The 16270-nt window shown below is 36.5% G+C and overlaps 1 protein-coding gene across 1 annotated transcript; it reads left to right on the top strand.

Moving 5' to 3' along the window:
• The first annotated feature begins 3872 nt into the window (after positions 1–3872).
• CUNH11orf58 (chromosome unknown C11orf58 homolog) lies at positions 3873–15969 on the top strand. The gene is made up of 5 exons (XM_025894486.2): positions 3873–4085; positions 9513–9596; positions 12308–12368; positions 14082–14191; positions 14926–15969. The coding sequence occupies exons 1-5, from the start codon at positions 4023–4025 to the stop codon at positions 15154–15156; spliced, it is 549 nt and encodes a 182-aa protein (XP_025750271.1). The 5' UTR covers positions 3873–4022; the 3' UTR covers positions 15157–15969.
• Positions 15970–16270: the final 301 nt, after the last annotated feature.

Below are 16270 nucleotides of genomic sequence, written 5' to 3'. Positions count from 1 at the left end.
AGAGTGGATGATTGAGGTCAAAATATAGACCCTCAATTGTAGGCTAATTATATCAACTTTATCAACTTAAGTCTGTACAAAATGGGAAACTAGGCAGTTTTTGAGCAGGAGAGTCTCTACATTCCATTTTCAGATGATGAGTCTGGCTATGATATGTAAAATGGATTTAAATGGGGAACTATTAGAGCATGGGAAAAGGTTACTATAAATCTATGAAACAGGATTTGAACCTGAACACAAACAGTGAGAGATTCAAACCCAAGGCTTTGACCAGCCTATAGTTTTGTCTCAGAATATACTTCTGTGTTCATCCAGTTTCAGTTTCACAAGACACTAACCAGTCCTGAATGCCCCACCCTGCTTCCACAGTTTTTTAGGATCTAGCTCAAAAACTTTCAGGGAAGAATTTCCCCATTTCCCTCAGCTAAAATGAACTGCTTCCATAGCATTTTATCTGTAACTTCCTGGTGCCATTTAGTCATTCCTCCCCCACCAAGCTATAAAATCCTCGATGAAGGGATTATACATTATTTATTCTGGTTTTCTTCAAATTTAGCACACTGCCTGACACATACTAAGCTCCCTATATAAATGTTGAGTTATACTGGCGCAGTGGAAAATGCACAGGTTTTTGGAGTTAGACTTAAGGACTAAATTGCAGATTAGCCATTCACTCATTAGCTATACGATCATGAGCAAGCATTTAACTTTTCTTAAGCTTCATCATGTATAAAATAAAAATCGTTGCAAATTGTTGTGAAGCTTTGAGAAGCATCTAGCAATGTACATGGTGCATAGTGGATATTCAATATAGTTATAACTATGGCTCCAGGAGTTTTTTTGTTTTTTTTTTTTAGTCTTAGATAAAACAGTAGTAAGTGTTTTGTACAGATCATATTCATCAGAGCTTTTATGTCTTCTTTTGGTTTGTTACCTATGTTCAGTTATGACTGCTCTTGGTTGAAGGAAAATTAATGTACACACTCAACAAACAATTATAAATGCCTACTACTTGCTAAAGCATTGGGTATATAAAAATGAAGAAGGCATGGTCAGGAAAGTATTTCAAAGTGCTATTAGGAACAGGGCCTCCTCTCCTTGTCTTTACTATCCAATAAAGAAGGCTATTGCTGAGTTTCTAGGACTTGTATGAGGTACCACTCTGTTACATTATATCATTTCATACTTCATTAATTCAAAAAACTTATTAACTACTCTGTGGTGCATTGTTGATACAGAAACAAAAAATTAAGATGGACAGTTGTTGGAATGCCTGGGTGGCTCAGTTGGTTAAGCTGTTAAGCATCTGACTCTTGATTTCAGCTCAGATCATGATCTTAGGGTTATGAGATCAAACCCCGCATGGGGCTCCACGCTGGAGCCTACTTAAGATTCTCTCTCGGGGCACCTGGGTGGCTCAGCTGTTGAGTGTCTGCCTTCGGCTCAGATCATGATCCCAGGGTCCTGGGATCAAGCCCCACATCGGGCTCCCTGCTCGGCGGGAAGCCTACTTCTCCCTCTCCCACTCCCCCTGCTTGTGTTCCCCCTCTCGCTGTCTCTCCTCTGTCAAATAAATAAAGAAAATCTTTAAAAAAAAAAAATTCTCTCTCCCTCTGCCTCTGCCCCACACCCCTGCCCCCCAAAATGGAACAGTTGCACTGCGTACCTTCTCGTTGTTTTACAAAACAAGTAGGAAGGGTATTACTGAGTTTCTGTGCCATATATGAATTTCCATTGCACTATAATTCCATCCTTACCTATACAGACCTCTGTAATGAAACTGCGTAAAACCTGATAAAATGATCCAGCCTTTTTTATTTCCTATGTTACTTTTTGGCTTGTGGTCTTGATTTCTGATAACTTGAAGATTTAGTCATACAGGTGCCAACAATCTGGTAAAGAAATAAAAGGCAGGTTGCAAGCTCATTAAACTCTTCTGGACCTTCACCAATTTAAGTTAGAGCTATTTAGTAACTACTAACCTTATTGATAGTCCTTTTTTATTTTGTAGTTCATCCTAGAAAATTCAGTAACTTAACTGTAATTTCATTGTAATTTTTATTTATAGAATCTTTGTAGATTCACAGTTAACATGCAAAATATTTTAATTCATAGTGAACAGCAAGTAAACACTTCCCCAAAATACTTCTCATCGGTTTACTCTTCTCCTCTTCCACTTGTTTTATTCTTACCACAAAACTATTTTTTTAAAGATTTTATTTATTTATTTGAGAGAGGGAATGAGAGAGAGAGAGAGAGCGAGCGAGCGAGCATGAGAGGGGGGAGGGTCAGAGGGAAAAGCAGACTCACTGCTGAGCAGGGAGCCCGATGCGGGACTCGATCCCAGGACTCCAGGATCATGACCTGAGCCGAAGGCAGTCGCTTAACCAACTGAGCCACCCAGGCGCCCACCACAGAACTAATTGATTAAGGTGCCCTTGGTTATAAAATATGACCCTATGAGATTTTTTTCATATAATCCTAATTAGTATTGTCATTCCTTTGCTTCCAAAATAAAGGAGAATTTGGATATATGACTGCATAAATTGAACTACCTTCCACTAGTCACAGTTCTGTAAATGGTACAAAGATCATCTGAAATCTAGTACAGTAATATTATTTCTACAGAGGCAACGAAAGCTACAATAATTGCTAAATTCAGAAGCTGCTAGTTAAGCAGTTTTACAGGCTGCTCTCATCACCAAAATGCACACTAGATCTGTATTGTCATACCATTTACTGATTTTTGCTTAAAAAAAAATAAATGTTTGATCAAGGTCAGAAAGCTTCAGAATAAAGACGAGGATCCTGGCAGAATGTTAAGGTTGAAGGCACACAGGTTCAGGCCAGATTAAAAATATTAGACACCTTAATACTGCATGAATGTACCTCCAATATCTGAATAAAACCTTTAGATACAGCACTTTTTGAGTAGACAAGTGGCTGCTGGGGGTGGGGTGGGGGGATGGGGAAGGACTACTCCAGGGGGACTGACCTTTTTGGGGTGATGAACATGTCTCGGAACTAGATAGAGCTGATGGTTGCACACATTGCGAATGTACCAAATGCCACTTAATTGTACACCTTAAAGTGGTTAATTTTACATTATGTGGATTTCACCTCAACAAAAACAAACTTTTTTAAGGAAAACTGAAAGATACAGGATCTTCTGGCAGAAAGGGACTTTACCTCGTGAAGGCCCCAAAAGCACGATACCAGCAGGGAGGTCGGTTAGGGTCACTCCCACTTCACAAAAAGCTGTGTGGACAGTTTACAGAATTCCCTCAGGCGGACCCTAGTTTCAGTAACAGCCAATTAACCGGCACCATCTTGAACTCATTTCGGTGAGAATGAGAAAGCGGCAAAATATTAATCAGAATCTTCTAAAGAGCCGCACCTCCGGTTATCTAGAAATCCCTTAGGAGCAACAGAGAACCCTAGGGTGGAAACGGTAGAAGTCATATTTTTTTAAAAGATTTTTGTCGCGGGGGACGGTACTAGTAAGGATTCAATCACCTTCAAACATTATATTTAAACCTAGGTGCTTAACTATGACAGATGCTTCTGTCAGTCGTGCAGCATCTCACAGCGAAATGCCTCTTTCTGTGGCGACGAAGCCTCTAAGCCGTTTTCTGTGGCGACGAAGCTTTGAACAAACGCCTACCGCCATACCCATCCGCGGGAAAGCTCCCTCCACCAGCCGAAGAAGGCGGAACTTCAGAGGGCACTCCCGCCACACAGCGCGATCGGCGCCGCTGAGCTTCCTGGGAATTGTAGTTTTGGTTTCCCCACCTATCCCTTTTGTTCAGATGGGTATGGAATGAGCCAGAAAACTACAACTGCCAGAGTGCTCCGTAGGGGCGAGTAGCCGCGGCGGTGACGACTGTGGCGGAGAAGGCCTGGAGGGGCTCTGCGTTGTGGAGTGGCGCTGCTTGGGCGGGTGGCGGGTTGCAGGCTGCTGGCGCCGCTGCTGAGGAGAACGGCGAGTGGGTTCGGCGTTTCCTGTCGGGGTCCCAGCAACGATGAGTGCTGCCAGGGAGTCCCATCCGCACGGGGTGAAGCGTTCAGCCTCCCCAGACGACGATGTAAATAACAATGGCGGAGTGGATGAGGGTTGAGGCCTACTAAAGGCTGGGGTAGGCCGGGAAGGGTGGTTTAAGAAGGAGGAAGCGCCCGAGGTGGCCCGAAGCGGGAGGGCCGAGGCGGGGAGAACCAGAAGAATGACTGGGAAATGTCTCCTTTTTTTACTTAGGGTCTGAAGGTTTGAAGGAGGTCTACATCCTAAGAGCCGGAGACCTGCGTAGGAAGGGGGTTGGAGAAAGGAAGTTCTGAGAGGGTCGGGAAGCGTATTTCGGGGCTGATAAAGCTTCATTGTCGGGCCTTTCTACTTAGGATAGGGATGGCAAGATCCTTCCTGTTGGAGGTTTTAAAATGCTCCTGTGACAATGTCAAGATGTTGGTGCACGTTTGGACAGATTTTTCCGGCCGGAATTATTTTCACAATGTACTATTAAGAGTAAACCGAGAACAATATTGAACCGAAAATTGTACCAGGGGAGGCCTTTCCTACTGACGCGTGGTGATGAGGTCTAAGATGTTGAGACCTAGAAGCCCATTTTGATTTCAACTACCTCCCTCCTCTTTTCCCCACCCCAAGCTTGTCAGCTTAAATAGCAAACCATTCATTCCTTAAAGTAACCCATTAAATATTTACTGCTATGCCAGGTGTTAGGAATTCAAAGATGAATAAGTACGGTACTTATCTTAGGTCATTTTGTATATTTGTCCTAGCTCTTAGCGCAGTGTCATGGAGACTGCAGTAAACGGAAAACTAGGTCCTTCGTACAATGGATAAACGCCATTGGAAACGCTGATTGAGAAATTTTGGGGACGGGTAGGTGGGGGCATGGAGAGGTCATCTTTAAGGATGATAAAAGAACATCTAATTTTCTTTCATTGTTTAAAGCACTATTTCTGAAAATGTAGAGTTTTTTATAGTGCAGTTCAGTGTCTTTCATAATCTTACTTTGTGAACCGTTAAAAGCTCACTAAAGACTACTAGTGCCTAAGTTGTGTAAGACCCACCCCTCTTTGGATGGGTGGTGGGGTTAGGAAGGGAATACCAAGGTTCTTAAATTGAATTTAATTCTGCAGAAAGAATAGTAATCAGGAAAGATTTGGGAATGAATAATTATATAGTGAGATTTTTGGTGCCCTCTGTTCTTCCCTGCTACTGGCTCTTAGGTCTTTTCTTGTTAATATGGTAATCCAGTACTTGTTAGGCATTTATCTAAGGCATTTGAGTAACCTGGGTGCCATTTTAAAAGCTATTACATTGTTTTCCTCCTGGTAGTTAACTGTGACTTGATTCCTAGAATGTCAGGCACCTGTTTTGCTAGACTTAGAAATATCTTTTAGCTTGACAGAAAGCTCTTGATGATAGGTAATTTAACAGTTAAAGGGATTAAGTAATTAACTCTACAGCTTCTGCTGGGATCAGTTTAAAATGACCTTTAAGACCTTTTCCAATCTTATAAGCATTCTCTGTTGAAGGAGATGGTTATAGTTGCAATTCAAGATCAGGTCCTGCAACTTTAACATACTATCTAAAAATAATTATGTTGCTAATTTATAGTGCAATAGAGTAACTTGTCTTTTGATAGTGATTTTTTTAAGTCAGTTAAATGTGACTATTTTACTGGTAATTGGGAGTTTATCTTTACTTGTTTTAAAAACATTTTTAAATACTATATACAAAATTTAAAAAAATGTTTTTGAAATATACATCTAAATTGTAAAAAAATCAGTTATAATTGAAGTTGTAATTGGTCATCAATTTCTAATGAACATACACTGCATGTAAAGGATAATCGGTTTTTTTGCCTACTGATCTCACATATTAAATGGGGATAACAAAGCATTTTGAAAGATGTTTGAAGTAGGGGACACCCGGGTGGCTCAATTGGTTAAGTGTCTGCCTTCAGCTCAGGTCATGATCCCAGGGTCCTGGGATGGAGCCCCACATCAGGCTTCCCTGCTCATAGGGAGTCTGCTTCTCTCTCTCCTTCTGCTCCTCCCCCCTGTTCGTGCACTCTCTCTCTCTCTCTCAAATAAATAAAATCTTTTAAAAAGAAAGATGTTAAAAGTAGATATTAAACATGGAATCCAGCTTTAAGAAAATGCTGATGGTGTTAGAAGTAAATTCTAGGAGTTACTAAGGTATGTATTCAGGAGGAGGTAAATTGACTACAATTCTATAGTAAAAGGTATTAAGGATAACTTAAAAATGGTCTCATTGGTTTGATTGGAGTGGAGAAATGAAAGCTACTTTTTAGAGAGTAGGAGGTGAGGAGAAGTTAATTTCAGTAACTGGTGGAGACCCTCTAAGAATGTATCAGGCACCCATGTGCTTTTGAGAATGAGCACTTGGGCAAGGTACTTGCTGTTGTATGCTAAGATCTTTGAAAGAAGAACCAGAAGGACTTGATGATTGGAAAAAACATTAGGATTAGATATTGTAAATGACAGGATTATTTATGTAAAGATATTGGAAGATATTTGCTCTTTTAATAGAAATAGAGAGTTTGGAAAAGTTTTGGCTTTTAGACAATTGTTTTCTTTTTAACTTGATTCCATAACTTTTATAACTTTAATTCATAAACTACTTTCACATATTCTGTCTCATTTGGTCACGTACAGTATGATGTGGAAAGAGCAGAGAACTTAAGGCAAGAGGATCAGAGTAAGTCAAACTTTTAAGTGACTTGCCTCAGTATTCTTATTTATTAACTGGACTCTTGAAAGAACATATATGAGCAGTCATTTGTAAATTGTAAGTTGTAAAACACTCTGCAATTCTTAGGTGTTGTTATTCTTAAGACAGTCTTTTAAAGTAGCTACTCTGTGTAGATTAGGAATGAAAACTTAAGAAGTTAAATTGCCCTGTCCAGGCTCAGAGAGCAAGTGATTTAGTGAGAATCAGAACTTTTCACTAGTACTTTGTTTTTTTATTTCTTAACTGTGTTCAGCCAGAAATAGTTAAGAACTAACTGGCATATTAAAAAAAACAAAAAAATAGATATTGAGTTGTCAGATGGAAAGAAGTGGAGATTTGGAAATTAGGTAGCTAAAATGATGAAAGCATATAAGCTTCCCACCAAAAAATTTCGAAGAACCACAAGTGAGTGTCCATTGTTGTACAAATACTTAATTTTTTAAAATTTATTTTTATTTAAATTCAGTTGATTAACATATAATGTATTATTAGTTTCAGAAGTAGAGTTCAGTGATTCATCAGTTGTATATAACACCCAGTGCTCATTACATCAAGGGCCCTCCTAAATGCCCATTACCCAGTTACCCCACCTCCCCACTCCCCTCCCCTCCGGCAACCCTCAGTTTGTTTCCCATAGTTAAGAGTGTCTTATGGTCGGTCTCCCTCTCCGATGTCATCTTACTTTATTTTTCCCCCCTTCCCCTATGATCCTCCGTTTTGTTTCTTAAATTCCACATACAAGTAAAATCATATGATAATTGTCTTTCTCTGATTGACTTATTTCACTTAGCATAATACTCTCTAGTTCCATCCACATCGTTGCAAATGGGAAGATTTTTTTTTTTGATGGCTAATATTCCATGTACAGATACTTTTAACACTCATATCCCTACAGAAATGGTCACCATTGTTTTTTATATTTTCTAAGTCTTCTACAAATAATTTCCAAAAGAATAAAAATAGTGAAAAACAATTTTACTGAAAATTTTAATGTGAATCTAATCCTAGCAAACCCAAATTTCTATTACATGGCTTCCTGATTTTCATGACATATATACCCAAAATGGTTAGCATCCTCTGAATACAGTTAACTGCTTGTCAGTTGTTGTGTGTAAAACTGGAACATATAATTTCAGATTACAGATAATTCTAATAGATTTTAGCTTTATCATTATTTGTAGTTCTAGCATTTGCATCATCAAAATATAATATGAAGAATTTAAACCTTTGTGCTCATAATTTTGTGTTGAAATGGGGTTTTCATCTTTGCTCCATAATTGCAAAACATTTTCATTTTTAGATTATAAACTCAATTAGAATGATCAGTCCAATGAATGTTTTCTTTCTACATTCCTTCCAGTCATCTTTGTATATACATCTGCCTTTAGCACTTGTCCAGTTTCAAATCCTATCAAGTAAATATTGGCATACAAATATAAAAGATGAAGCAGTCACACATTTTTTTTTTAGAAAAACAGGATGGTCCAGGCTCTTAAAAGATGAAGTCTCCCTGTTGAATGACTCTCTAGATGAGCGTGCCATGTTTTTTCTTGTCTTTTTTTTTTGTCTCCTTGATTCCTGGGTTGTAGAAAAGTCATAGTGTTTCAACATCCAAAAACTCAGTCTAAGATTTTTGCATATACAATTTTTCCATTATCATTAGTTTAGGGTACACTGCCTGTCATTTTGCATTCACCTTATTCATCTAATAATTGTGAAATGACTTTTGTCAGTTTCTGGTTTTTACCCAGTTGCCGTCATGGTTAGAAATGAAAAATTCTGGACTCTTAATTGTGTCCACGAAAGCTAGAAGCATACAATGGAGGAGTGGCGTCTTCTTGAAAGATGATGCACTACCTTGGACAACAGGTTGAGAAAACTCATCTACCATTTTTCTGTTTCCTTATTTTAGTCATTTTTAGCATAGTTGGCAATAACTAATAAATCATAATGAAATATTTCCTACATTTGTTTCAGGATGTAGGGAAAAATATCACTAGGACTCCATAATATTTCTTAGATTTGTAAAAGGGCTCAATTGATAATTACAAGGTAGAGTGAGTTTTACTCTTTTTTTAAAATAAGTTTTCTCCTCTTTCTGTTTTCTCTTCAGAAGACCTTTAAGAAAGAATAAAAGTCTTAACATATCAGTCCTTAAAAATAACTAGAACTGCACAAAAAAGAAACTGGAAACCTAAAATTTGGTCTATTTTGTGTTCCATGGTCCTTTATCACTAAAGCCAGACTAACTTTTAAGTAACTTTTAAGTAACAACTGTGGCAGCCTCTGGGTTAGAAATCCTAGGTACTCTCGGGCCTTTCAAGGCTCTAGGATAGTAGGTCTCAAAGTGTGGTCCTCACATCAACAGCATCATCATCACTTAGGAATTTGTTAGAAATGAAACCCTTGAACCCACCCCAGACTTACTGGATCTGAAACTCTTGGGGTATAGCCTAGCAGTTTGGGGTTTAACACACCCTCCAGGTGATTCTGATAAGTGCAAACTTTAGAATCAAAGCTCTGGCTGCAGAAGAAATAAAGGATTCTGCCTTGAGGTAACAGAAAAGGAGTATATATTGAGTATGATGTATATGCTTAACTACCTAAACAAAATCAGTGAGCCCTGTTTATAGTTAAAAATGACGGGGGAAAAAAACCTTGGGAGTTATGGGTAGACTTTAAATTTTTAAATATTTATTATTATGCAAAAAAACTAATTGGCCAATTTCTTCTGCAGCTTGGATCTAGCAATTGGGAAGCAGCAGACTTAGGTAATGAAGAAAGAAAACAAAAGTTCCTGAGACTTATGGGTGCAGGAAAGGTAAGCATCAAACAGTATGTGTTTTTTTAAGTCTTTTCTGTGAAAATAATATCCTTATTTTGTCTGTTGAGTGAGCCAGGGTGATCCCATTTTCCTGTTCTGCTTGGGAAATAAGCTGACCTAAGCAAGCACATAAAATTTATACTATTATTTCTGAACCACTTCTGGGATTCTCAGTTGCCACTGGGCAGTAAGGTTTAGAGACCGAATAGAGAGAAACCTTGGTTTGAGGAGACTCCTAGAGAAGAAAGTTTATGATTTGCTATCTGTTAGCTTAATGATTTAGTAGAAGTTCTTTTCTGGGCAGACCAAATTGGTAGGCCTTTCATGTTTTATAGCTCCCTCTAGCCCTTGAAATAGTAGCCAAGCCTTTATCAAAAACTTAATTTTTAAAATGTTCAATATATTTTGAAATCCCTTTCAGTTTGATTAACGTAGTAGAAGATAGAAAATATAGGTGCCAGGAAAACTTCACCTATGAGGGAAAAACCCTTCTTGTTCCTAGCAATAATTTTTACATGCAAATACAATTATCTCTAGATATTTATTTTGTGTAAGCAAGTCAATTTATTTTCCTAACATTGTCCCAAAAATTTATTTTTTATTTTTTTAAAGATTTTATTTATTAAATTGACAGAGAAAGAGAGAGAGACAGCGTGACAGGGAACACAAGCAGGGGGAGTGGGAGAGGGAGAAGCAGGCTTCTGGCCGAGCAGGGAGCCCGACCCGGGGCTTGATCCCAGGACCCCGGGATCATGACCTGAGCTAAAGGCAGTCACTTAACCAATTGAGCCACCCAGGCGCCCCTGTCCCAAAAATTTACAAACAGAATGTGGGGATAAAAAAGAAAATTTTTTTTCTCTTTTAAGCTCCTCAAAATAAATTCTGCCCTTTGTTTTTGTTATTCATATGGGGATTCATTCATTCGTTTACCAACAATTATTGACTGTCTACAAGATGCCAGGGACCATGCTAGGTCCTGGGGGTCACATAGATCTTTAACACATGTTTGGAGCCATCATGTAATAGAGGAAACCAGATAATTTAGAATTATAATTGCTATGAAAGAACTGTTCACATAGTGCTATGGAATCAACAGACAAGGGTAGCTAACTCTGCCTTAGTGGTACAGGAAAGCGTCCCTGAAATAAAATTGGTGAAACAAAGAGGACTTAGCCAGACTAGAACATTGGGGTTCAGGGTAGGGAGAGATTGTGCAACATAGTAAGACCTGTATAAGGATGCATTTTTATAATATCTTTTTAATCCATATTTCGCAATAATTTTGTGATTTATCATAGAAAGTAGTCTGAAGTTTATCTTGATTCATGCAAATAAAATATTTGCTAAGAATATATGAAGTAAATAATAATTTAGGGGACATGCTCAACCTAGTAGAATGAAAACTCTTTGAGTACTTAGGAAGAATACCCTAACATAAAGTGTATGAGATTTGGCTACCAGTTTTATATAGCAGATATGTAGTCAAATGTATCTCATTAAAACTGCGGGGAAGAAAGAACAGATGGAACAGTTTTTAAAAAATTGACTACAAATATATGAGCTGTTCAGCATACGTTAAATTCTTTCCTAGCAAGGCCAAGATTGTAGCTTTGATCTTATATATAGGCTGTTTAGATTTATTCTGTTTTGTGACAACGAAGTATATTCCTAACCCTAGCCAGCTACCATGAATATTTTACTGGTCACAGGGAGAACCAGCTGGAGAAATTATGAATAGACTAGTACACTACTGTCATCATTGTCAGATAACTTAATGTATTACACATTTTCAAATCTTGATAATGTAATGTCTTTTGCAATCTAATGAAGCAGCATATTGAGTCATTGATTTGCTTCCGTAATAATGGCATGTAAGGCAGTTAAGTGTTAATGCTTGAAGCCTTTCAGTAATGTCTTGTAGTATGGAAAAGGAAAATTTGTTATGTACTCTATCTTCACAGGTGATTGGTTAAGATTACTTTGCAAAGTCACATTTAATCTCTCCTTCACTGTGTTTTAGTGAAGAATTTCTTTACCTTATGAAACAATATGAACCATAAGGAGTGGATTGTAACTGATAATTGAGAGTAATTATGTAGCCTGATCAGTTAGTAACATTGAAGCAGGATTTATTTGTATGTTTTAGAGTAGAATTAGATTGCTTTAAATTCTGTTCTTTTTGACAATTTAAGATAGGGTATTTATTGTAGTCAGTAATGAGCTGGCTGTTTGTTAAAAATCTATCACTGTTCATTATAAGTCTATTCATTTTTATCTAGCTAAATAATTTCATTTGCTTTCTTTCTATGAAGTGTGCCTGAGGCATCAAAAAGAGGAGGTGGGAAAGTTAAAGCAACTCATTTAATTGGCCTTTTAGGAAAGAAAATGTTTATATTGATGCAATTTTTTAGTTATCTATCCCATTTAGAATTCCAGGCTGACCTCTGCATACTCTTTCCTCCCTTTCTCTGCTCTGTGCATTTGTTTTAATGGCACTTAACAACTTTCTACCATACTATATAATTTACTTACTGATTTCATTTCCTATCCTCATCTCTACCTTTGCTAGAATGTAAGTTCCATAAAGACAAGGATCTCAATTTAGTTCTTTTTCTTCACTGGAATAATGTTGGGCACATAACAGACACTCAGTAATTACTTTTAAGTTAGTGGTCTCAAATTCTAATACATTTTCTACTTTCTTACAGAAAGAACACACTGGTCGTCTTGTTATAGGAGACCACAAATCAACATCTCACTTCCGAACAGGTAAGAAAGTAAAATATTTAAGAGGTGGTGCTAGATTTGGAATATGTATTTCAGGATATTCTCTGTATAATTGTGTTAATGATTAAAATATTAGATCTGGAAATGTATATGTAAACATGTGTATGTAACAATCAGCATATACTTTAATTTTTTAAAGATTTGAGAGTGTATATCAACGATACTCTAACCAAGAAACTGACCTTTTTCTGTCTTCGTTTTTACTGATTCATAACGTATTTATCATAGTGAGGTTTTATGTCTCATTGCCAACTGTTATGTAGTACGTATTTATGAATTTTTTACATAATAAATTATTTAACATACAATGTTACTGTTGGCATATTAAACTGGTTTTGAATTTATTCACTAAGTTTTGTTTTGAAATCCTTAATAAAGAATATAAAGTTGTTGCAAAGCCTGAAGAAATGAACTTAATTTTAGAGGGAAAAACTTTTAAAATAAAAACTAAAAATGAAGAGTTTGGATTTGAATTCAGGCTGCTGAAAAATGAAATTTTCTCCTATATAAAATTGACACTAATCTTGGACATTATTAATAACAGGGCATAATGACCTGGATCATATTTAACAATTAATTAAATTATTTAAATTAACTTTATACTGACCTAGAATATGTAGCACATTTCAGAAATTAACAGGTTTTTTATTTTTCCAAATAGTTATTTCAAATTGATTTGCATCATTAGAAAAAGAATTTCTGAGGCAAAAAGAACACTGAGCTTTGTGGAATGGAAAAATATTTACTGCATTTATTCTTTTAAAACTGTGGACTTTATGAATAAAAATAATGCAAGCCACCACCATTTGTGATTAAAATGAAATTCCTCTTATTTCTTATATTTACAAATTAAAATGGCATACTCAAGCTTTTTCTTTTTTTTTTTTTTTAAAGATTTATGTGTTAGTGCGGGAGCACTTGCAAGCAGGGGAAGGGCGAGAGGGGGAGAGAGAGAATCTCAAGCAAACTTCCCGCTGAGCAGGGCACCCAACTCGGGGCTTGATCTCAGGACCCTGAGATCACGACCTGAGCTGAAATCAAGAGTCAGATGCTCACCTGAGTGAGCCACCCAGGCAACCCCTCAGAAAGCTTTGATGGTATTAGTAATGTTCTAGTTCTAAATAAGTTTACGTTGTTTCATTAAACTAGTATGTAAGAAAGGCATGAAGTAGAGCCGTTACTTATTTAGCCATTCTCTGAACAGAATTGCCTGCCTTTTCACTATATATCTGTTAAAAGACAGAAACTTGTTTGTTGCTGGTGTTTTAAATGTGAGAGAAAACTCACTTTCAGGGCAATAGTTATTTATTAGGCTATAAATAAGCTAAAATATTTAAGGCCCGAAGTTCTTAGTAATTAATATTTATAATATCTGAACATCAGGCAGTTCTGAGACTTGTCTAGTTTTAACTTATCACATAGAAGAATAGAAGTTCTTCATCTTTTATAAACACTTTTGTAGTTCAGAGGGTGGTTACTAGAGAAGTAATCATAAATACATCCTTCAATTTTTTAATATCTGTTAGGTAACCACCTACTGTATAAAGGAAGCCCATCCACAAAATGCATTATAAAATTAGTCACAGAGAAATCAGCCCTGAATATAATAGCATTTGTAATACGGGTTTTTTTTTGTGTAATCAAATGTTTTTATTAATTTGACTAAAACATAACCAAAGTACACTGGACATGCAGGGGAAGAAGACAAGAAAATTAATGAAGAACTGGAGTCTCAATATCAGCAAAGTATGGACAGTAAATTATCAGGAAGATATCGACGACATTGTGGACTTGGCTTCAGTGAGGTAGTAATTAACATTTTCATTAAATGGGAAGATAATTTCTAAATTGATATCCTTTATTTCTGTTAGATTAGCAATCAAGAATCCTGTGTAGAAAGCTTTCTTTTTACAGTTACTTAATTTTCTGTATGCCCAATAGGTCTTTGTAGATAATGAGAAAAGATATTTTTGAGTTTTACAAATGTTTTCTGATAGAAGCTTAATGTAAGTTCTGCTCAAATAATCATTATGGCACATCTTTAATAAGCATGAGCAATGTACACGTTAAAGGAAATATTTCATGTAAATACTAGTTTAGGATCTTCCTCCATTTTCCCAGTGACCTCTTTTCATATTGTAAGTGCTGGTTAACTACTCCAAAGTAATATGTAAAACATTGATAACTTTTCCATATTTCCATGGGTCAATAGTTAATTTGCCTTATTTACTTTAAAAAAATAATACTGTTTCTTTCAGGAAGATATGGTAGTTTTCCAGCAAGGGGGAGGGGAGTCGAGTGGTCTTCAGAGCTGTTTCTTAAAACAAAATCCTACTTAAGTCCTAATGGGTAAAATACATGGGGATTCCGGAGTCCTCGGGTCTTCCTTTGGCAGCTTCTGATCATAATACAGTCTTAAAACTTGATGTTAATGGCTCAGGGAATGGGTTTTTTGAGACTATGACAAAAATTAGTGTCTTTCCCAGTTTTTGTACTGGGTAATTGTATTTAAGAAGAGCCTGTTGGTTGATGTTTGTAGGTAGAAGATCATGATGGAGAAGGTGATGTGGCTGGAGATGATGATGATGATGATGATTCACCTGATCCTGAAAGTCCAGATGACTCTGAAAGTGATTCAGAGTCAGAGAAAGAAGAGTCTGCTGAAGAACTCCAAGCTACTGAGCACCCTGATGAAGTGGAGGATCCCAAAAACAAAAAAGATGCAAAAAGCAACTATAAAATGATGTTTGTTAAATCCAGTGGTTCATAACTCCCAAACACTTAGTCTTTGTATTAAAAGTAAGCCTTATTGTTATAATGCACAGTGGAGGACTGCTTATAGAGCACAGACCTTTGTATTATAATTTTTAAAAAGGCCCTTTTAAATAATTACAAAGAGTGTTTGCTTTCAGATGCCATGGATTACACTTTTATGGGCATGACTATAACCATTTTTGTAAAGAGTAAGAGTTGTATAAAATAAGAAATAAATACAATACTCAATTTCCTTTCATAGTAGCATCATCAAACTCTAATCTCACCTTTTTTACCCCTTCAGATAGTTATGGAGGAGACACTTTTTTGTGGTAGCTGTTTCATCTTTTTTGTTCCTTCAATATTTTTCTCTTATAAGAAGTTTAATCTGATACTGTGATGTGTTCATGAAAAATATTCAGTTATTATACTTTGTTGTAGTAGAACTATTCATCATGGATATTTCTGCTGCCAGTAACTATCTAAATTGTTTGCAAAAGATTAGGTACTCAGTGTACTCTTAACTGATTCAGCTCTACTCTTTTGGACCAAAGCAACATGAGAGCAAATACTTTGACACCTGTTAGGATGGAGTTGCAACTGTCATACATTTGGAATGTTATGATCCCAAGCAGTCTTTATATAATTTGAATTACATTGTATGTTCGATTTTTGATAAAATTTGGCCAATTTTTACAGAAGAAATTATTTCTCTGATCATTTGGTCCTATCTAGGAATATGTAAAACTGGAATTTTTTTTTAAGGTAATATGTGACCAAAATTAATTTTCTTCCTAAGGCCTAAATAAAGAAAAAGCAGTTTCCCATATTTGGTTTGTGATACCTTTATCCTCATTATCTAAAATGAGGAATAGCCTTATTGAAGAAGAAGCTGAAACAAATTCTCTTCATTTTATCCCAATGCTGTTACCTTGATTATTGAATTACTGGAAAGTAGTATTGCTTTCTGATTTTATTGCTGCTTCTGTGGGAGTGAGATTAGAATCCTCTGGTGTTGTGTGGTTGATATGTATAGCACATTAACAAACTGCATCATGGGCTAGTCCATGATCTTTGAATATTTGGGTCCAAAATGTTTCTAAGTAACACATTCAAAGGCTTGAGTCAAA

The sequence above is a fragment of the Callorhinus ursinus genome, unplaced genomic scaffold (assembly GCF_003265705.2).
Source record: "Callorhinus ursinus isolate GAN/ISIS: 27379988/994484 unplaced genomic scaffold, GSC_fseal_2.0 scaffold49, whole genome shotgun sequence".
Taxonomy (NCBI): Eukaryota; Metazoa; Chordata; class Mammalia; order Carnivora; family Otariidae; genus Callorhinus; species Callorhinus ursinus.
Note: the sequence above shows the minus strand (reverse complement) of the source record. Positions and strands in the feature narration are given on the sequence as shown.

What these genes read in the sequence shown, in the direction of transcription:
- CUNH11orf58 (XM_025894486.2), top strand. Translation starts at nt 4,023, where the DNA reads ATGAGTGCTGCCAGGGAGTCCCATCCGCACGGGGTGAAGCGTTCAGCC. An exon ending in GACTTATGGGTGCAGGAAAG is followed by an intron (nt 9,597 to 12,307) that starts GTAAGCATCAAA and finishes ACTTTCTTACAG; the next exon opens with AAAGAACACACTGGTCGTCT. An exon ending in GTGGACTTGGCTTCAGTGAG is followed by an intron (nt 14,192 to 14,925) that starts GTAGTAATTAAC and finishes TGATGTTTGTAG; the next exon opens with GTAGAAGATCATGATGGAGA.